The sequence below is a fragment of the Heterodontus francisci genome, chromosome 9 (assembly GCF_036365525.1).
Source record: "Heterodontus francisci isolate sHetFra1 chromosome 9, sHetFra1.hap1, whole genome shotgun sequence".
Taxonomy (NCBI): domain Eukaryota; kingdom Metazoa; phylum Chordata; class Chondrichthyes; order Heterodontiformes; family Heterodontidae; genus Heterodontus; species Heterodontus francisci.
In genome coordinates this window covers 35,216,020-35,239,245 of record NC_090379.1, presented here as the reverse complement: position 1 = coordinate 35,239,245, position 23,226 = coordinate 35,216,020, and the positions used below count along the sequence as shown (strand labels likewise).

Below are 23,226 nucleotides of genomic sequence, written 5' to 3'. Positions count from 1 at the left end.
TCAGTTTGGTTGATAATTACTGTTACATTCAGCCTCTAGTCAATGTAAAACTGTTATGAACAAGGCTAATTATGCACCGGGACTGCGAATCAAACAAGTCATTCTGTCTTTGTGAAGATCATTGAGGGCACATTTGAAGTACTGCATGTAATTTTAACCACAAAAAAATGGATGGGTTGGAGGCAGGTGAGATGTTAAATGTTAAAAATCTCAAACTCTCCTCCAACCCGCCCACTTCTGGTTTCAATTGAGGTAGAATGGGTTGGAGGGGTGGGGTGGAAAGACAGGCAACTAACCCACTCCTAGGAGTTTAAATATTGCAATGAGATTGCAAGCCACATATTTAACCTATTTTCAAGGTTTAACCCTGGCCTGCTGGGTTTCCCAGGCCTCGGGAAACATGGCAACAAAGGGAGGCGAGGAATGCTTTATGCAAAAGGTAAGTGCCTTTATAGCACTGTTTGTGGGCTAGGAAGAGCAGGAGTCCTTTCTCCAAACTTCATCCCCAGCTCCCACCTCCAGCCCACCAAGCATATCCTCTCCCCTGACCACTTTCAGACCCCACTTCCCCAATCCAAAGTGTTCCCCCACCCTGCAATCAGACCCTTCCTTGTATCAAATGCACCCCCAACCACCCCCAGATCCAGACTCCATGCTCCCACTAACCAAGGCCCCTGCTCCTGGCCTGTAGCTTCCTCCAAGAATGGTCAAATGCAAGCTTGTTATTTAATGTGTACTGTGACTATTGAAGTAAAGAATGCTTTGACAATAAATATATATTGCATGATCATTATAGGTAGGAAAGGCCATTCATCCTTATCGATCACATCATCCATGATTCCAAGGTTTTTCTCTCCACTATCCCACCTTGAAATCTATTCCATATGTTGGCAAAACTGTGGGAAGAACGTCTTCCTGACGTTATTCCTAAACTTGATTTTTAACAATTTGCACAGTTGCACTACTCCTGTGTTTCCAGGCGGGAAGTCTGCTTAAAGCTTGGTCATCAATGATGGGATAAAGGGAGATGGGATGCAAAAAGGCCCAGAGCATTGGAAGCAATACAAGACTGGAGGAGGCTGCAGAGGCAGTGTGACCTGAGGTCATCGAGGAATTTGAAGATGAGGACATGGATTTTAAACTTAATATGTTAGTTGTTGGGGAAGGGAGCTGGTGTCAATCAGATAAAATGGGGGAGATAGGTGAGTGGGACCTAGTGTGGGATAATATATGGATAATTGGGTTTTGGATTAGTTATAGTTAATGGATGCTGGGAAGCCAACAAGGGGAACATTGGAGAAATCAAAACTGAAGGTGACCAAAGTAAGGATGGGGTTTCAGCCATGGAGATCAGAGGTAGGGGAAAGCCAGGCAATGTTATAGAGATTGAAATGAGCAGTTTTGATGATGGATAGTACTTAGGTTTGGATCTCGGGCTCAGGTAGCTTACCAAGGTTTCGCACTGGTTCAGCCTGAGTGAGTAGATGGGAAGGGGAATGAAATCAGTGGCAAGACAGTGGAGTTTAGCTGTATTTACCTATTGGTATATATATATTTTAAAAAAATCTTGCATCTAAAGCATCTGTCACACCGGGGAATATCACAAATGTCGCATTTTCATCTTGAAGAACAACCATAAAACAACAAATCACAGCTGAGTATTCTTAAAAACAAAATATTAAAATAGAATGAAAGCCAGTCATTCCCTGCTGATCTCCGATAGCCTGTGGAGCAGACGATTTACCACACACTGTCAATCTAAAGCAGTAAGAGGCCAACAAATTATTCCCTTTTGCTGGGTAACATTGCCTCTTCACTTTTTTAAACAGATAATCTCCCCTCAGAAACTGCAATTAGACTCTACTTGATCCTGGGGTGTGCCTATTGAAAACGTTCCCTCCATTCTGTCGGGAATAGCTGAGCAGGGATAGATCGGATTCCGTACATGCTGCAGTAATATTTTGTGGCCTTAAAGGGACAGGCACATTAAAGACAGATCTAATTTGTGACAGACATCTTTCCTCAAACCCATCACTTTCTGCCTATTACACAGGACTATCGAGAGATAAATGATGTTATTACAGTATAGCATAAGCTCTGACTTACTATGAGCAATGCCATTGCAGTCTGCTTGTGTATGAAAATTAATGGACAATGCTGAAGAGAAGCAAACATAAAGTTATTGCAGAAAAGACCATAATGCAGTTTCAGTATTCCATGCTCTTTTATTATGAAATTATAGGAAAGGGTCATTTAACTCCCTGTGGTAGTGCTTTAGTTTGTACATAAATATTGATTCTGCAGTGAAAGCAAAACAGCTGTACATACGTGCAACAACTTTCCATTTTCTATTCATAAAACATATATATTGCATATTTCAAAGACTGATATTTTACAGTACCAGAATACATACATCTGTGCTTTCTTATAAAAATGAACTGCCTCATATCAATCTATTTGAAAGAAAACAATTGAGAGGAAAAAAACACTGAAGACAGACAACTAAAATACAGCAATGGCTCAAAGGACTGGATAAAGAAATTTAACTAAATTGAGAACATTTATGGTTTGCTATTCCTTCTTACCAAAGCTTACAGGCTCAAGGTGAATTTCTGGAGTGCACTCCTAATGATTGGGTATACAAAACATGTCTTTTAAAGACTAAAAGCTCCATTTAAGTCAACTTTGTTTTACCAAATTCCTTGTACATCCCATCACTAATTACCAGATGCTCTATATTCATTTTGTGAAAAGTATTCCTTGTGTAACTGCCCATCATTGCACTGCTTTACATCCTGTTCTCTTTAAGGTACAGTACCATTGTTAACAACTATAGAAACTAACCAAAAATAACAACAAACCCAGTTAAACTTAACCAATATGTCAATAGCCTGGCTACTGTTAATTTTAACTTGCCGTACAGTGCACAGATCTATAAAATGTAAATGAAACTGGCAGTTTTTACAATGTAACACATTGCCATACAGAAGCTGAAAATAAGTTACTGTTAGTTACTGAATATTTTTGTTTCATAGATATCATTTAAAAAGTCTATGAAATAGTTTGTTGAAACATATGTATTTCATGCTTTCTAATATTACATGTACAGTTGCTTATAAGATTACAAATTATAGTTTCATCAGTAGAAAATAAAATACATGGAGCACAATTTCCCCTAGATCTGTGATTGTGGTTTTAATGCTTCAAGGTAATGAATTTGTTTCCATTCAGGAGCAAAATCTGCACTTTCGCTTTGCTCGTTATAAACAAAGATTTAAATATGCTGTTGATTATCAAGCAGCATTTGCACAAGACTGTCGGCATTTCCACTTTGAAGAGCACAAGGCTTAATGAATTTGGTTCTAAACCATGCATACCATTTAGTTATAAAATGAAAATAATAAAAATTGGTCATGCCGCCAACCTGGTTGGCCCCTTTCCTGTTACTCGTACTCAAACAATAACAAACCTGCTGGTCAACCACTTGTACAGTTGGGTTTGGCAGCATAGTTGTTATAATTACTGGACTTGTAATCCAGAGGCCTGCACTAATGATCTGGAGACATGAATTCAAATCCCACCATGGCAGCGGAGGAGTTTAAATTCATTTAATTAAATAAATCTGCAATTAAAAAGAACTACTAATAATGGTAATTATGAAATGACCAGATTGTCATTACAAACCCATCTGGCTCACTAATGTCCTTTTAGGGAAATCTGCTGTCCTTACCCGGTCTGGCCTGTATGCAACACAAGGTCCATAGTAATGCGGTTGACTCTTAACTGCCCTCTGAAGTTGCCCAGCAGTCGTACCAAACTGCTATGAGCAAATTTATTAAAAGTAATACCAGCCAAACCACCTGGTATTGACCTAAGCACCAGACACAACGGGCTGGATTTTACATTGTAAACAATGGTGGCCCGCACATGCGGGCAGCACTTCACAGAGCTGCCAGTATATTAGAAGTGGCAGCTCATTTAAATGGCCAGGGTGGACCACACCCTGCCCCCTGATGACATCGGCGCCTGTGCAGTGGTGCATGACGCCATTTGTAAAGGGCTTCGAGCCCTACATAGCCATTTAAAATTTAAAGGGGCATTTTTCATAAAATATTAAATAACTTGATACTGACCCTCTCCCAACCCTTCCCCACAATAACCATAGAATTAAGTACCTGCCCTCTCCCCACCGCCCAAAACACTTACCTGGTGCACCTGACCTTCCCCCCTAAGTTCATAACTCTAAACTTTACCCCTTCCTATCATCCCTTAGACCAATTAAATTACTCTGACGCCGCTCCCCCCACTTCCTGCGCAGAGAAACTTACCTGCTTCCCCCTACCCACCAGGGTTCTGTCTCGGATCTCCGGATGGAGATCCAAAAGCGTGGGAGTGCTGGCCACTGGCACCAATATTGAAGTGAAACAGGGAAATGGCAGATAATTTAAACCAATATTTTGCATCAGTCTTCACAATGGAGGACACTATAAACATCCCACAGATATCAGATTAGCAAGGAGCTAATTGGAGGAAAGATCTTGTAACAGTCTCTATCACGAGGGACAAAGTATTTGACAAACTATTAGGATAAAGGCAGACAAGTCGCCAGAACCTGATGGCCTACATCCAAGAGTTTTAAAGGAAGTGGCTGCAGAAATAGTGGAGGCATTGGTCGAAATATTCCAGAACTCACTGGATTCCAGGAGGATCCCAACAGATTGGAAAACCGTTAATGTGAAGCCCCTGTTCAAGAAGGGAGGGAGACAAAAAGCAGGAAACTATAGGCCAGTCAATCTAACATCGGTCCTTGGGAAAATGCTAGAGTCCATTATTAAGCAAGAAAAGCTTAATGCAATCAAACAGAGTCAACATGGTTTTGTGAAAGGGAAATCATGTTTGACAAATCTGCTAGAGTTCTTTGAGGATATAACAAGCAGAGTTGATGAAGGGGAACCGGTAGAGGTAGTGTATTTGGATTTCCAGAAGGCATTTGATAAGGTGTCACATAAAAGATTATTGCACAAGATAGGAGCTCATGGTATTGGGGGTAATGTATTAGCATGGATTGAGGATTGGTTAACTCAAGAGTTAACCAGAAGACAGACTGTCGGGATTAATGGGTCTTTTTCAGGCTGGAAAGACGTAACTAGTGGAGTGCCACAAGGATCAATCCTAGTGCCTCAATTATTTACCATCTATATTAATGACTTGGAGAAGGGGGCAGAGTGTAATATATCCAAATTTGCTGACAATACAAAAATAGTTGGGAGGGCATGTTGTGATGAGGACATAAGGAATCTGCAAGGGGATATAGATAGGTTGAGTGAGTGGGCAAAAACTTGGCAGATGGAGTTTAATGTAGGAAAGTGTAAGGTCATGCACTTTGGTAGGAAGAATCAAAAGGCAGACTATTATTTAGATGGAGAGAGACTCCAAAAAAGTGCAGCACAGAAGGATCTGGGTGTTCTTGTGCATGAAATGCAAAAAGTTAGCATGCAGGTGCAGCAAGTAATTAAGAAGGCAAATGGAATTTTGGCCTTTATTGCTAGGGGGTTGGAGTTTAAAAATAGGGAAGTCTTGTTACAACTGTACAGGGTGTTGGTGAGGCCGCACTTGGAGTACTGTGTATAGTTTTGGTCCCTGTAAGAAAGGATATACCGGCATTGGAGGCAGTTCAAAAGAGATTCACTGGACTGATTCCTGGGATGAAGGGGTTGACGTATCAAGAACGGCTAAACAGGTTAGGCCTTTATTCATTAGAGTTTAGAAGAATGAGGGGTGATCTTATTGAAACATACAAGATTCTGAGGGGGCTTGACAGGGTAGATGTTGGGAAGATGTTTCCACTAGTGGGGGAATCTCGAACTAGGGGACATAGTTACAGAATAAGGGGACACTCATTTAAAACTGTGATGCAAAGGAATTTCTTCTCTCAGAGGGTAGTGAATGTCTGGAATTCTCTACCCCGGAGAGTTGTGGAGGCTAGATCACTGAAAGAGGAGGTCGATAGATTTTTGATATATCGGGAAGTTGAGGGCTATGAGGAGCTGGCATGAAAGAAGTGTTGAGGTCTAGGGTAAATCAGCCATGATCTTATTGAATGCTGGGCAGGCGTGAGGGGCCAAATGACCTACTCCTGCTCCTATTTCTTATGGAATGGACGGAAGGAGCAGGTAAGTAATTAATTCCTTCATTTGCACTTTTTAAAAATATGTAAATTCGGCTCCTGTTGCCGAGTGGTGGGGGGCCACCACAGGGTCATGCCACCGCCGGCAATATCAGGCTGGGCCTCAGGAGGAGGCCGAGATGGATCATCCACTGGCACTTCTGGCTGAAGATGGATGCAAATGCTTCAACTTTGTCTTTTGCTGGGCTCCCTCATCGTTGAGGATGGGGATATTTGTGGAGCCACCTCCTCCTCTAAGTTGTTTAATTGTCCACCACCATTCACGACTGGTAGTGGCAGGACTGCAGAGCTTAGATCAGATTCGTTGGTTGTGGGATTGCTTAGCCCTGTTTATTGCATGCTGCTTCTGTTGTTTGTCATGCAAGTTGCCCTTTGTTGTAGCTACACCAGGTTGACACCTCATTTTGAGGTATGCCTGGTGCTGCTCCTAGCATGCCCTCCTGCACTCATCATTGAAGCAGGGTTGGTCCTCTGGCTTGATGGTAATGGTATACTGGGGGTTATGCCAGGCCATGCGGTTACAGATTGTGGTTGAATACAATTCTGCTGCTGCTGATGGCCCACAGCACCAGTTTAGAGTTGCTAGATCTGTGTGAAATCTATCCCATTTTGCATGGTGGTAGTGCGACATGACACGATGGTGGGTACTGTGAATGTGAAGATGGGACTTCGTCTCCACAGGACTGTGCTGTGGTCACTCCTACCAATACTGTCTTGGACGGATGCATCTCTGACAGGTAGATTGGTGAGGACAAGGTCAAATAGGTTCTTCCCTCTTGCAGGTTCCCTCACCACCTGCCGCAGACCCAGTCTAGCAGCTATGTCCTTTAGGACTCGGCCAGCTTGGTCAGTAGTGGTGCTACCGAGCCACTCTTGATGATGGACATTGAAGTCCCCCACCCAGAGTACATTTTGTGCCCTTGCTACCCTCAGTGCTTCTTCCAAATGGTGTTCAACATGGAGAAGCACTGATTCATCACCCGAGAGGGGTTGGTAAGTGGTAATCAGCAGGAGATTTCCTTGTCCATATTTGACCTGATTCTATGAGATTTCATGGAGTCCAGAGTCAATGTTGAGAACTCCCAGGGCAACTCCCTCCCAACTGCATACCTGTGTGCTGTCACCTCTAGTGCATCTGTCCTGCCAGTGGGACAGGACATACCCAGGGATGGTGATGTCTGGGACATTGTAAGTTATGATTACATACCTATGACTATGTAAGGTTGATGCTTGACTAGTCTGTGCAACAGCTCTCCCAATTTTGACACAAGCCCCCAGATGCTAGTGATGCGGACTTTGCAGGGTGGACAGGGCTGGGTTTGCCATTGTTGTTTCCAGTGCCAAGGTCAATGACAGGTGGTCTGTCCGGTTTAATTCCTTTTCTTAGACTTTGTGGTTTAATACAACTGAATGGCTTGCTAGGCCATTTCAGAAGGCATTAAGAGTCAACCACATTGCTGTGGGTCTGGAGTCACATGTAGGCCAGACCAGGTAAGACAGCAGATTTCCTTCCCTGAAGAATATTAGTGAACCAGTTGGGTTTTTACAACAATAGAAAATGATTTCATAGCTGCCAAACTGGGCCTGTGGCAAGTGGTGAAAAATCAAGGGAAAAATCCACTTGACCTCACCCGCACCTATCTACCTGTTGCAGATGCATCTGTCCATAGCGGTATGGGTAAAAGCAGTCAGTGCACGTTACCTGTGGGGACAAAGTCCCTTCATCACTCTGAGGACACTCCATGTTGTGACGCACTACTACCGTACTAAATGAGATGGATTCAGAACAGACCTAGCAGCTCAAAACTGGACATCCAGGAGGCAGTGTGGGCCATCAGTAGCGACAGAATTGTATTCAAACGCAACCTTGTAGCTTGGCATATCGCTTAGTCTACCATTACCATTAAGTTAGGGGACCAATCCTGGTTCAATGAGGAGTGCAGGAGAGTGTGCCAGGAACAGCACCAGGCATACCTAAAAATGAAGTGCCAATCTGGTGACGCTACAACACAGGGATACATCCGTTCTCAACAGCAGAAGCAGCATGCTTCAGACAGAGCTAAACTATCCCACAACCAATGGATCAAACCAGCAGTCCTGCCATATCCAGTTGTGAATGGTGGAGAACAATTAAATAACTGACAGGAGGAGGAGGCTCAACGAACATCCCCATCCTGAATGATAGCAGAGTGCATCAGTACAAAAGAAAAGGCTGAAGCATTGCAGCCAGCTTCAGCCAGAGATGACAAGTGAACAATTCACCTCGGGCTCTTTCTGAGGACCCCAGCATCACAGATACCAGTGTTCACCAAATTCGGTTCACTCCATGCGGTATCAAGAAACAGCTGAAGGCACTGGATACAGCAAAGGCTATTGGCCTTGACAACATCCCAGCCTTACAACTGAAGACATGTGCTCCAGAACTATCTGTGCCCCTAGCCAAGCTGTTCCAGTACAGCTACAACTAGAGCATGACTACCCGACCCAAACCTGACGGGACCAGACGACATGTGTGGGGTTCGGGTTTGGGTCGAGTCGCTCTTCCGGGTCCGGCATTCGGGCTCAGTTCAGGTCAGGCCGAGTCGGACACACTCTAACACCACCTCTGGTACGTGGCTCCAATCTTTATGTACTTTTAAAATAACCTTTCCAGTCCAGTTACAGTTTTTGTTGCTTATCTGCGCAAGTTTAAAAAGTGAAAAACGGAAGCTAGGTTAACTGAACATTCTGGTGGTCGGGTCGGGCGCAGGAAAAAATGAAAGGACTCGGGCTGGGTTGGGCTCGGGTCGGATGTGGTTCAGTTGGGCTCGGGTCGGGTTTCATTTGCAGACCTGAGCCGGCCTTTAGCTACAACACTGGCTTCTACCTGACAAAGTGAAAAATTGTCCAGGTATATCTACATAAAGGAAAAATCCAATATGGCCAATTACTGCCCTATCAGTATCCTCTCAATCATGAATAAAGTGATGGAATGTGTTGTTGACAGTGCTATCAAGCGGCATTTACACTGCAACAACCTGCTCACCAGTGCTCAGTTTGGGTTCCACCAGGGCCATTGAGCTCCAGACCTCATTACAGCCTTGGTCCAAACATGAAGAAGAGTTCAATTCCAGAGGTGAAGTGAGAATGGCTGCCTTTGACATCAAGGCAGCATTTGACCCAGAGTGGTGTCAAGGAGCCCGAGCAAAATTGAAGTCAATGAGAATCAGGGGAAAACTTTCAATTGGCCGGAGTCATACCTAGCACAAAGGAAAATGGTTGTGGTTGCTGGAGGCCAATCATCTTAACCCCAGGACATCACTGCAGGAGTTCCTCAGGGTAGTGTCCTAGTCCCCAACCATCTTCAGCTGCATCATCAATGACCTCCCCACTAACATAAGGTCAGAAGTGGGGATGTTCGCTGATGATTACACAGTGTTTCGTACTATTCACAAGTCCTCAGATAATGAAGCAGTCCATGCCCACATGCGGCAAGACTGTGACAACATGCAGTCTTGGGCTTATAATTGGCAGGTAACATATGCACCACTAAAGTGCCCGATAATGACCACCTCAAACAAGAGAGAATCTAACAACCACCCCTTGACATTCAACAGCATTACCATCTCTTAATCCCCCACCATCAACATCCTGGGGGGTTACCATTGACTAGCAAATTAACTGGACCAGCCACATAAATGCTGTGGCTACAAGAGCAGGTCACAGGCTGGGAATTCTGCAGTGAGTAACTCACCTCCTGACTCTCCAAAACCTATCTAACATCTACAAGGCACAAGTCAGGAGTGCGATGGAATACTCTCCACTTGCCTGGATGATTGTAGCACTAACAAGATTCAAACAGCTTGACACCATCCTGGACAAAGCAGCCTGCTTGACTGGTTAGCAATCACCATTCAACATTCAGTCCCTCCACCACCAGCACATAGTGGCTGCAGGGTGTACCATCTACAAGATGCATTGCAGCAACTCACCAAGGGCCCCTTTGACAACAACTTCTAAACCCACAACCTCTACCATCTAGAATAACAAGGGCAGCAGATGCACGGGAACACCACCACCTTCAAGTTCCCCTCCAAGTCACACACCATCCTGACTTGGAACTATATCATCATTCCTTCACTGTCGCTGGGTCAAAATCCTGGAACTCCCGCCCGAACAGCACTGTGGGTGTATCTACACCACATGTACTGTAACGATTCAAGAAGGCGGCTCACCACCACCTTCTCAAGGGCAATTAGGGACAGGCAATAAATGCTGGCCTTGCCAGCAACACCCACATCCCATGAATGAAAAAAAAATGATCTAAGAGTGTATTAGTGCTTACTGTAGAACTCTCCAGCACTTAAGGGTAAATGGTGCCCATAAATGCTACTTTACTTTTCTGAGATCATAAAAATTAAGTAATGTCAAATAATGTTGGGGTGCAACTATAAAGAGTGGCCTCCTGATGTGCAAATGAAACCAATTGCACAATGCTTTTAACATGGTTTGCACTAGCAAATGGCAGCTATTTTTTTCTCAAAGTCTTTTTCAATGGTATGTCTTGAGGAAGTATTTTGGATTAAAAGAATTTCTCCCAAAATATTGTCTCGGGTCATTTATTGACTAACTGGAGTTAATGAGGCTCAACTGTCCCAGATATTGAAAGACTACCCGTCTTCCCAAAGTACTTTACAGTTTTGAAGTGTAGTCACTGTTATAATATAGGAAGTGAGGCATCTGATTTGCATACAGCAAGCTTCCACTAACAGAAATGTGATAATGACCAGATAATCTGCTTTGTGATGTTGATTGGAGAATAAATATTGGCCAGGATACTGAGAATAACTCCCCTGCTCTTCTTCAAAAAAGTGCTATGGGATCTTGTATGTCCACATGAGAGAAGATGGGGTCTTGGTTTAACGTCTCATCCGAAAGACGGCACCTCTGACAGTGCAGCACTCTCTCAATACCACACTGGAGTGTCAGCCTTGATTTTTATGCTTAAGTCCTGGAGTGGGACTTGAACACAAAATCTTCTGATTCAGGCAAGAGCCATGGCTGACACATAAGGTGTTACAGGTAGATGGAGGAGTCCTTTCTGAAGAAAGTAAATGTTGTGGTATAATTGGAAACTGAGATACTTTTCTATTTCCGTCTAACAGTTTTGCAGTGCTGATGGATTTATCCAATTTTTAAGCTGAAGACATTGTTAGTTGACTATCTGACTTTATAATTTAATTTGCAACGCATTCTGTGCTATTGTAAAATAGTAAATGAAATTCAGGTTTAGATTAGAAAATTAATAATCAGTTCTATTGTTTTGGGATTTAATTCTGTAATTATGCACTTGTGTAAAGTGAAGAATCTGTGCCTTTGGATCAAGTAATTAATCCACAGTTGCTTCTGTCGTGAACATCTGTTTAACAAGAATTTAAGGAAATACTTTACCAGAGGATGGAGTGATGTGCTTTCCAATTGATTACATGTTTTCAAAGTTAGAAAAGGTCTTAATCCAGGAATATGATTTGAGGCAGAATAAAGGAGGTCATTGGCCAGAATTTAACCATTAGCAGTGGGGTAGTGGAGGCGGAAGTGGAAGTGAGTGGTAAAGGACCCCCTACTCCGACCTCCAATCCCCTTGTGATCGCAGCCGGCCGGTGGGGGCCGCCGACGATTCCACAACCAGGGGCAGGAAGTAAGGCGGTACCCACATTGTCCCGAGACCCAGAAGTAGTTGCTGGCTGCATGTTTAAAAGGCCACCAGCACCTGATGCCTGTATGCAGATCCCCATGTCACCAGGGCAATGCCGCTTTAAGGGGGTGACCGTCCCCTTGTTGCAGAAAGGCCACCCAGTCCTTCCCCTCTATTAGGCCCCTCTCCAATGAGCCCCCTGCCAGGATAATTAACTTCTCAAGGACACCACAAATGCTTAACCATCTTCGGTGCTAATAAATCAAAAGGCGCCAGTGAACGAATGCTGAGTGCAGCTGGCCCCTACAGTTGCTGCCCTTTAAATGTTGCTGAGGCTCCGAAACTCCGCCACCCCTGTGGGTCATGTGCGTTTCGTAAAATTCTGAGGGGCATGTAAAATCAGTGTCAATTACCTCCTCAACTATCTTAATTGGCCTTTAATTGCTCATTTGGAGATGGTAAGCAGAGACCCCACTCAGCTCGCTGTCCACCCTTGGTAAAAATGCGTTCTGATGGCATGATGTTGGGGGGCCTAACCCGACGTCATCTTGCACTATTTTATGTCTCCCCCCTCCGCACAGCTTCCATCGCCGTCCATTTTGAACAGGTAAAATTCTGGCCATTGACTTCCAGTAATTTTCACAGATAATCTCTTTCAAAATCGATATTTTGTTTTCCAAAACACTGCCATCCTAATAGGTAGTTTATAGAGAAAGCTCTTCTTATGGAAAGTTAATCTGGATAGGTAGCAAGATATTAAAAAGGCAACCATTTCTTCCTCTTGAGAGGGCTATCCTATATTCTCCGGAGTTTAGAAGAATGAGGTGATCTCATTGAAATGTATACATTTTTTTAAAGGGCTTGGCACAGTAGAATGTGAGAGGCAGTTTCTTCTGGCTGGAGAATCCAGAACTAGGGATAAGGGGTCGGCCATTTAGGACTGAGATGAGGAGAAACTTCTTCATTCAGAGAACTGTGAATCTTTGGAATTCTCTACCCCAGAGGCCTGTGGATGCACAGTCGATGAGCTCAGTCAATTCAAGACTGAGATCAATACATTTTTGGGCACTCAAGGAATCAAGGGATATGGAGATCGGGTGAGAAAGTGAAGTTGATGTAGAAGTTCAGCCATGATCTTCTTGAATGATGGAGCAGGCTTGATGAACCAGATGGACTACTCCTGCTCCTATTTCTTATTTTAGTCTACACAGTGTGTAGTTACTAGAGGGAAATAAAATCTGACTTTCTTGCAAACTTCTTGTTTTTCTTATGTCAATAATTGTTGTGGGGCTCATTTCAAATCTGGTGGCTGTCGAAAGAATGGAAAATGATCTTCAGAAATGGGGTTCGATGTAAAATAGAAGAAATACCTCTCAATAAGTAATTTATCTCTTAAACTTGAGATGTAGAGGGATTTTCTTTGTGGCCACATACCTTTAAACACGTTTCCCATTAAATTGAATTTTAAATTTCTGAAGCCGTTTCCTAAATTTAGAACAACAAGGTGAGTCAAATGTAGATAAAGAGGGACTTCCATAGCAAGCAGCTTATGTTAGCCATCGAGGATCCTATCTTAAAGCTATGTGCACCTTTTGTCTAATCACCTGATCCTGGCTTAAAAAAATAAACTGAAGAGATAGTGACACTTTCATGAACGTAAATAAAACCTCCCTTATGTAATGGGTAAAATAAGATGCATTTCGAACTTTGTGTCTGCTCAATTGTGCTCCCGCACTTTGTTGACAGCTACAAATGGCAAATATGGGTGATTCTTGAGCCAACTAATGTCTAACCTGTACGATTACTTACTCCTAATAATTCATAACCTGCTAATTGATTTGGTTACCAGTAAACTCCAGTAAAAAAAATCTCTTAAATGCAATCTTACACATCTGACAGATTATTTTGCTGGAACATGTTAAAGCTTGCATTACAACAGTACTGAGTTATTAATGCTCACCTCTTTCAGCTTCCTGAATGCTTGAATAAGGTTAAAACGAAAAAAAAAACATTTTCATATTTATAGGAAACTCGAAATTATTTGCTACAAGTAGAAAAATGGCCTATCTGGCATAAATGTAATATTTCTCTAGTTATGCCACTAACATTGTTTTATTAATGTTGGAAATGTATAATTTCTATAATATGCATGCATGTGTGCATGTGTGTGCATATATATATGATAGATAGAATTATATCCATAATATATATTTATGTGCATGTACATGTGCACACAACGGGTTTCAACTGACCCTCATCCACCAAGATAGATTTTGATGTCAAAATTATTTTTCTCCCTCCAAAATGGTAAAGTGAGGAAATTGATTTAAAAAAAAATTTTTTTGGTTTATTTTGTAAATTTCTCAACCTGTAAACTGAAATTTGTAGCGATATGTATGCATCGACAGCATCTGTTTTCTTATGATCCTGAAGAAACGAAGCATGCAATAAATGGCCTCTGGAGAGGGAAGAAACATTAGTTTCCCACACAATAAGGATAAAATATGTCAACTGTCAAGCCTGCGGTCTTTTACAGACGTGGCTCGGAGAACCATTGGCAGTATAGGCTCTGAAGTCTAAAGTAAAAAACAGTAACTACACTGCACAGAATGACCCAATGTAGTGAAGGACTGTAAACAAGGTTTTTATATGTGCATGCAGATATCTATATAATTACAAGCAATATTTCTGTTAATAATTTTCTTTGGCAGGCCAGAATCCAGCTGGACATGCAAAAGTCTTTAGACTGTTAAAGCAGTCGTCTTGTGCATTTGGTTAGACTGTGAAAGTTAAATCTTTACAGCATTTCTAAGCTAAAACTGAATATCCTTTGCTTCCAACGAAGGAGTTGCAGGCCTAGAAACATGAAATATTTCCTGACTGGGGAGTTGAGACTTCTCAGTAGGCATTTCCGCCACATTCTTTTCCGACAATATTTGAAGGATTTCGGTCACTTGTTTCTCAAGGCCAGTCATTCTGTTACATAGCAACTGAATGTCTTCTTTCAGTTCCATTTTGGCCTCTTGTAATGTAGTCTGCAAAGCCTGCTCAGGGATTGGGTAAAAGGGGTGCCTGACATCGGCTTGAACTGGGCTATGCTCCAGTGGGCTGCGGATCTCCCCTGCCTTGTCTAATCGCAGGTCACTTCTTGTAATGCCGCTGTCGCATGAGTCCGTTTTCCTCAAAGGATTCTTTATAACATTATTCTCTGATTCAGTACCTTTCGATTCGTCTGAAAGAATCTCCATGGATTCAGCTTTGATGACATTGTTCCAATTGTCCTTCTTCTCCTCTCTGGATTCAGGGAAGGGATCAGTGAAGGCAACAGAACTTTTAAGTCTTAGCCATCCTTTTCCATTTCCAGTCTTCGTCTGTATAGAGCTATTGACCTTCGCGCAAATCTGATCATTCAGACCATTTGGCTTTAGCTCCACTGTTTCCCACTGTGCTTGTGGCTTTTGCTCATTATTTCTTACAAATGAAAGGGGGGAAGCTGGGACTGGTGTGATTTGAGACACAGTCACCACACTCGTGCCAGTGGTAGAGGCACCATTGTGAAGCGAGTGGTTCTCCACTTTGAGCTGGTTTCTGTCTGAGTCGCCATGTCCTGACGCCTGATTCCTCAATTGCTTTTGCTGCTTGAACTTCTGGAAGAGTTTCCTGACGGGATGGTCCACTGGGATACTCAGCGTCACTTCGTTCTTTAGCCGTAGCCGCTCTTCCTCCTCTTTCTTTACATCAAGGATCTTTCGAAAAATGATCTGTAATGAGTTCCAGAGAAAAAGGGAAATTACATTTCTGAAATGGAAGGTTTTAAAATATTCCCAGCAGTCTGCACAAGCAAAGCAGATTATTAATTTCAAGAACAGAAGTCATTAAAATTAAGAGAATTGTCTTTCAAAATGCTGATACTTCTTTGACAGCAGACATTATTAGAGTAATACGAGTGGAATATCTGAAGTAACCTTATCCTGTTTCAGATACTCCCAGTTAGGTTTATTTTGTACCTTCATCAGATATAACTCAATGGAAAGAAGTGATTTTGATATTTAGGATTCATAGAGGTCAAGGGACAAAGGTTCATAGAATAGTACAGTATGGAGCACCAGTTCTTTCGAAGAGCAATCCAGTTAGCCCCACTCCTTTCCTTTATCCCTGCAATTTCTTTCTCTTTGTACTATTTATCCAATTACCTTTTGAAGGCTACTATTAAATCTGTATCCACCACTCTATCAGGCAGTGTATTCCAAATCCTAGCCACTTGTTGCATGAAGAAGCTTTTCTTCATGGTTCATCTGGTTCTTTTGCCAATCACTTAAATTTTTGCTCTCTGTTTATTAACCCTTTAAACCACTGAAAACTGTTTCTCTTTGTTTACTTCATCTAAACCTTTCATGATTTTAAAGACTACTATCAAACTTCTCTGCTCTAAGGTGAACAACCCCAGCTTCTCCAGCTTATCCATATAACTGTAATTCCTCATCCCTGGAACCATTCTAGTAATATTTTTTCTCTACTCTCTCCGAAGTCTTCACGTTCTTCCTAAAGTATGGTATCCAGAATTAGACACAATACTTTAGCTGGCACTGAACTAATGTTTTATATATATTTGGCATAACGTCCTGGCTTTTGTACTCCATGCCTCTGTTTGTAAAGCCCTGGATCCCATATGCCTTGTTAATAACTTTGTTAACCTGTCCTGCCACCTTCAAAGATTTGTGCAGAGTCTCTTTATTTGTGCACCCCCTTGAATATTGTATCATTTAGTATGTATTGTCTCTTCTCATTCTTCCTACCAAAACATACCACCTCACACTTCTTTGCATTGAATTTCATCTGCCATGTGTCTGCCCATTCCACCAGCCTGTCTATGTCTTCTTGAAGTCTATTACAGTCTTTCTCACTGTTTACTACACTTCCAAGTTTTGTGTCATCTGCAAATTTTGAAATTGTGCTCTGCACACCCAAGTCCAAATAATTATTGTATATCAAAAACAGCAGTTGTCCTAGTTCCGAACCTTGGGGTAACACTGCTGTATATCTCCCTCCAGGCTGAAAAACAGGCAAACAAGCCAATAGTTGACCTCTTGTGACATTGATTTTCTTTTTCTGTTACACAGAAAAAAGCTTCTAGAGTAGGGTTGTCCAACCTTTTTGCATGGGGGGGGGCACATTATAATTTTTGTCTTACATGGGGGGGCCAGTGTGGCAATTTCAAAAAGATAAAGGCATTAAAAATATATCTTACTATTAATCAAAATAACAGATGTGCATTTTTGTGAAGAAGCTTTAAATGAGAAGATTAATTTATTGACTTACGTTCTCATCACTATATTGGACACTGATTTAGTGAGATACCTGGCATTTTTTTGCTTGCACAAATAGTCAATATTTTCCCACACACTTGTAGCGATGCGGAGTATTCTGGATAGAAGTCCATCTGTGAGGAATGATCTTGATCGCTTTCTCTCCCTCTCTCTGTTCCCCCTCTCTGTATTGTTCCCCGCCTGTGTCGTCCTTGCTCTCTGTGTCTCCCCTCTTTCTCTCTCTGTCCCCCTCTCTTTCTCTCTCTTGCCCCTCTCGCTCTGTCCCCCTTTTCTCTCTCTGTCCCCCCTCTTTGTGTCCCCACTCTCTCTCTGTCCCCCTCCTTCTCTCTCTGTCCCCCTCTTTCTTTGTTCCCCCTCTCTCTCTGCCTCCCTCCCCCTCCCGTCTCTCTCTCTCTCAAGCTGTCCCCCCATTCTCTCCCTCCCTCTCCATCTCCTTCATTCACTTCTCTCCCTCTGTCTCTCCCTCTCACAGTTGCGGGGAGCAGGAGCGCTCAGCACAGCAGCTTTGTGGTTGGTCAGTTTTTTTTTTAAATTGCGCTGAGTTTCGCACCGGGCTTTTAAAAAAAATAGGAAAAGCTTGAATCTGTCCGAAGTTGGGAAACTGCTGTTACCGCTCTCGTGCATCACCTGTCATCTGTGAAACTAAACGCTAATTTATTAAAAAGCCGGTCTGGAAGAAGAAGACAATGGAAAATTTCTCATCTCTGAAATACATCCGTGGGCCGGATGGAAACCTTTGGCGGACCGGATCTTGGCCCGCGGGCCATATGTTGGACAACCCTGTTCTAGAGTCTATCTTAATTCAGAAAAAACTATTTTACAACAGTTCTGGACTGTGTTTATCCTGTAAAATGTTTTTTTCCTGTTCAATTTCAGTCCTGTTCATGAGAAATTGCAGCATTTCACTTTTGAGTGCTAATGGTATCATCACACAAACAAATTGGAGAAGATACTGAGCTTGGCATAGTGTGGGAGTTACTTAATATCAGTGGAGATGACAACTAACCCAGAATATTTCATGGATCCTGTTAATTTAATTACATATATTACTTATGCACTGCTGTCCCCAGAAACCTCTCTGCCACGAACACTCACTGTTTGAGTAAAATAGCAAATAAGATTAAAACATAAATCACCATTCGTTTAACTTTTTTCCCCAGGGTTCTGTTGGTGTGACTGTAAAAGAATAAATACTTCATGTTTTGAGTCAACATATTTCGAGACTGTCACTTAGCACAGTGAATAGAGTCATTTGAAAAACTCAAAAACTTGAATGGGTAGCTTTTTGACTCTAGAGAATTGGGGATTGACACCAATTCAGAGGAAGAATATAATGGTAGATTATTAGTTTACTAAGAGTTACTAACCAGAGTACTAATTGTCAAAATCAAGCTATTATAAACTAACAACTAACTAATTATCATAAAGTAACATTTAGCTTTATTAGAACCCTTCTTTGTAGTATGGTAAAGTGGAAATACTTAGGAAATAAGGCAGGGTATGGACAAGATGTCAAGGCAGAGGGATTCTGGGAGATTATGTCAAGTTTTAAGATGCTTACTTGTAGCAAGAGGGTGAGACCCTGACAGCAGACAGTGAAAACAGATTCTGCATAGATTTGTCTTGAAGTGAGACAGGCATCCTCGAAATGTAAAAGCATTGAGATAAAGTAGTAAACACAAAGGAACACAAAAAAGTACAACTTGCTCAAATCCGAAAGGTTAGCAATGATCACATAACGATCCTTGGTTGGTTAAGAAAGGCATCCTTTAATGCAAGACCAATCACTGATTGGGAGAGGGGTGAGTTAACTGAAAAGCTGCCAGGATAAAAGAAGTTTAGTCTTTGCTACTGTATGGCAGAGAACAACATCAAGAGACAAGCGAGAGACCGACAAGGGAATCTTGAAGACCAAAGAGTTGTGCGCTCTGCCATCCAGTCTCTAATACGGGTAGTATTTGTGTTAGACTGTTAATTACTGCCTGAGTTTGTGATTATGGTTTATCTGAAAGCTTAACAAACTTGTCCTTACCTTTATATCAATAAAGTCGATTCATAACAAGCTTTGTGTTGCCAAGTCTGTTCCGACTTTAGAAGGGGGTATAAAACACCTCAATCTTATCAAATCTTACAAGGCCCTGAGCATTGATCTAATTCACTGGAAATGAAAGATGGGCCAAATGGTCTTTTCTGATTTCTATCATTCTTTCTTTAATTGAGAAGGATACCATCGTGGTAGGGTAAAAAAACATGTAATAGAGAAGATTGGATAAATGAAGGAGCTTTTATTAGTTGACAATGAGCTTAGATTTTAAATGCAGATAAGTGTAGATTATAAGGACAAGGAAGCCGTAGAGGGGGCAAGGATAAGGTTTGGAAGCTATGGGCAAGGGATAGGATCAGAATAGGAGGCAATGTATTATGTGTTGACATCAACACAGTGCAGAGGCAGGGAAAAGTGCTCACACTTTCTTCTTGCTCCACAAGCTAAAAGAAGGTTCATTTTATGCTGGAAATCTGAAATAAAAATAGAAAGTGCTGGAAATACTCAGCAGGTCTGGCAACATCTGTGGAGAGAGAAACAGAGTTAATGTTTCAGGTCGATGACCTTTCATCAGATCCCTTCAGAATCCTGTATGCTTCAATGCAGTTCTGATGAAAGGTCATCGAACTGAAATGATAACTTTGTTTCTCTCTCCACAGATGCTGCTCGACTACTGAGTACTTGCAGCACTTTGTTTTGACTTCACTTTAGTAAGTCTGTTCTGCTCAGTCTTGTAAAATGCCATAATTCCAAGTTGGAATGGAATCAAACCTGCATCTTCAATATTCTCTGTGATTATTCTTTGTGCACATTTAGTCGTTCTCAGCATTAAATCTTAGCATTTAATGCAATCTTCCATGGCCTTTCCAGATAGGATTTTCCCCTTATTCTCAATAGTAGTTTAGTTTTTGAGCCAAATTCAATTAGATCTCCCTGTTTTGCTAAGCCAATTACTGAAAATAATTCAATTAACGTTAAAATGCTTTTATGTACCGCATGAGACGTTCTGGTCATTTCTGAAGAGATGCATTTTGTGACCACTATTACTTAAATAGATGTTGATCATCCTTAGTGTCTGTTCATGAAGACTATCTGGAAATTATATCCATCTAGACCTCAGATGGCTTCAAATAGAGGAGGTCAAAACCTCCCTGTACATGGATGACGTCGCCGTCTTCTGCTCGGATCCGCTGTCCGTGCGCAGACTGATGAGCATCTGCGACCAGTTCGAACTGGCCTCGGGAGCCAAAGTTAACCACGGCAAGAGCGAGGCCATGTTCTTTGGCAACTGGGCTGACCGATCCTTTGTCCCCTTCACCGTCAGGTCAGATTACCTGAAGGTGCTGGGGATATGGTTCGGAAGTGCCGGGGCGTGCACCAAAACATGGGAGGAGCGAGTAGCCAAGGTACGACAAAAGTTGGGCATGTGGGGGCAGCGATCTCTCCCCATTGTGGGTAAGAACCTGGTCATCAGGTGCGAGGCGCTCACGTTGTTGCTCTACGTGGCGCAGGTCTGGCCCATACCCCACTCCTGCGCCGTGGCAGTCACCCGAGCCATTTTCCGCTTCGTCTGGGGATCTAAAATGGACCGGGTCCGGAGGGACACGATGTTCAAATCTCTGGACAAGGGCGGGAAAAATGTACCCAACGTGGCCCTCATCCTGATGACCACCTTCGTGTGCGGCTGCATCAAGCTATGTGTAGATCCCCAGTACGCAAACTCCAAGTGTCACTACGTGCTGAGGTTCTATCTGTCCCCGGTGTTGCGAAGGATGGGCCTGGTCACATTGCCGCGGAACGCACCATGCAGTTGGGCGGCGCCGTACCACCTATCCTTCGTGGAGCAGTTTCTGCGGAAAAACACCTTTGACCACCGGTCCATCAGGCAGTGGTCTGCACGGAATGTCCTCAAGGCCCTACGGGAAAAGGAAACGGTGGATCCTGTCGGATGGTTCCCCGAGCAGACCGTCAAAGTCATTTGGCGGAATGCCTCATCACCAGAACTTTCAAACAAGCACCAAGACGTAGCTTGGCTGGTGGTGAGAAGGGCCCTCCCCGTCAGATCCTTCATGCACACCCGAAGTCTCGCCCCCTCCGCACAGTGCCCCCGCGTTGGCTGTGGTGGGGAAGAGACGGTCGCCCACCTCCTCCTGGAATGTGCCTTTGCAAAGCAGGTGTGGAAAGAGATGCAGTGGTTTTTGTCAAGGTTCATCCCAAGCAGCTCTGTAACACAGGAGTCTGTGCTCTACGGGCTGTTCCCAGGGACGCACACCGAGACAAACATCAACTGCTGCTGGAGGACTATCAATTCGGTGAAAGACGCCCTTTGGTCTGCCCGAAACTTGCTGGTCTTCCAGCGCAAAGAGTTGTCCACCACCGAATGTTGCAGACTGGCACATTCCAAGGTCCAGGACTACGTGCTGAGGGACGCACTAAAGCTTGGGGCAGCCGCAGCAAAGGCTCAATGGGGAAAGACCACAGTGTAAGGTTCCCCCACCAAGCTGGACTGAGGGGCTGGAACCATGGGAAGCCCCTCGAACTGTATCGTTAATATTCTCAATTGCTGTAAATGTAAAACTGTAATTGACATGACAATTGTGAAACGGAAGGGTTGGGAAGAAACTCATGACATTATTGAAAGAAACTGATCTCTTTTGCAATGTTTGTATTTTTTCGTGCTGTTTGGAAACTGTTTGGCAATGTAATTTTTACAGATTTTTATGAATAAAGTATATTTTGGAAAAAAAAAATTTAAATTTTACAAAAATTAATGTACCCTGCCTTTAACAGAGAGATGCCATTAACGGGATAGGCTCTGTAGAAAGCAACAGGAGAGGCTGGATTTTATGGGCTCCCCTGAGGAGGTGGGGTCAGAGGTGGGGGTTGCCTATAGAATTGCGGCAACAGGCAGAGGGCCTGTCGCCAAGTGATTTTATTGAGGGTGGGATAGACCTACAATAGTCTTTCTGCCCAGAGGCCAATTGAGGCCCTTAGTGGCCTATTAACAGCCACTTAAAGATCCCTTCCCCCCCGCCACTGGGGGTGCCACTATTAATACAAGGCGCCTTCCCTACAGGCTTGGGAGCAGGGTCCCTCCTCCGTAGACAATCTGTGGCCAACTGAGGACCCTCGCTGGGAAAACCTCTACCTCCCTCGACCCCCTCCCCCTGCACTACACGCCAACCTCCCAGCCCCCTCACCAAGGCCTTCTGGACTGGACCCGGCGATCCCACCTCACTTATCTGAGGTCAGAGTCTCCCGCGTGGCTTGGGTTGATGGCCTCCACAGTACCAGCCGTGGCCACCGCTCCCAGTGACGTTGCTGATACTGCTGAGCTGCCGGCCCTGTGATTGGATGGAAGCTCCTGCAGGCAGAGACCCTGTCTTTAAAGGGACGGGGATTCCGGTGCTGGCCTATTAAGTGCTGGAACAACGCAAGATCCCGCCAGGAGGGGGTGGGGGCTCGGAAAGGCCAAAGGGGGTTCCCTCCGCCTTTTCAGCCCAGCGCCAGGAAACCTAATGGCACCACAAAATCCAGCCCGATGTGTGTCGCAGAAAGACATAGAGTGAACAACATTATTGATTCTATGGAACAGAATATTCAGTGTTCCTGGGAGAAAGAAACATGGAGCTGAGTTCACTCAAGAAGCAAACTAATGGAAAGGCTGGTGTTGCTTGTTACAGTATTCACCATATAAGCTAGCGAGCACTCTGTTGTAATGTACCCTTGTCATTGATGAGTATCACTTGCTTTACAATTAGTTCTATTATATGCCTTGCTAAATACAAACTAACCCATGGCATGTGCTACTGAGTGACGATAATGTAATTATTTTTCAATTTGAGATGCTAATTGTTGTTTTTAATTAACAGTAAATAGATTTTGAATAATCATCCAGTGATACATTATAGCAGTTTTCGACATGTCTCCAACAATTCTCCAAAAGGACTGACATGAATTACAAATGGTTGCTTAATGAATGATTGGTTTTGCT

General features: G+C 43.2%; 1 protein-coding gene across 1 annotated transcript in view; it reads right to left on the bottom strand.

Annotated features, from left to right (window-relative positions):
• Positions 1-14,520: 14,520 nt before the first annotated feature.
• kcnh5b (potassium voltage-gated channel, subfamily H (eag-related), member 5b) overlaps positions 14,521-23,226 on the bottom strand; it is a 349,527-nt gene continuing 340,821 nt past the window's right edge. Inside the window, exon 11 of the mRNA XM_068038274.1 lies at positions 14,521-15,622. Coding sequence (XP_067894375.1) covers positions 14,675-15,622 — 948 coding nt within the window. The 3' untranslated portion in view covers positions 14,521-14,674. The remainder of the gene's footprint in view (positions 15,623-23,226) is intronic.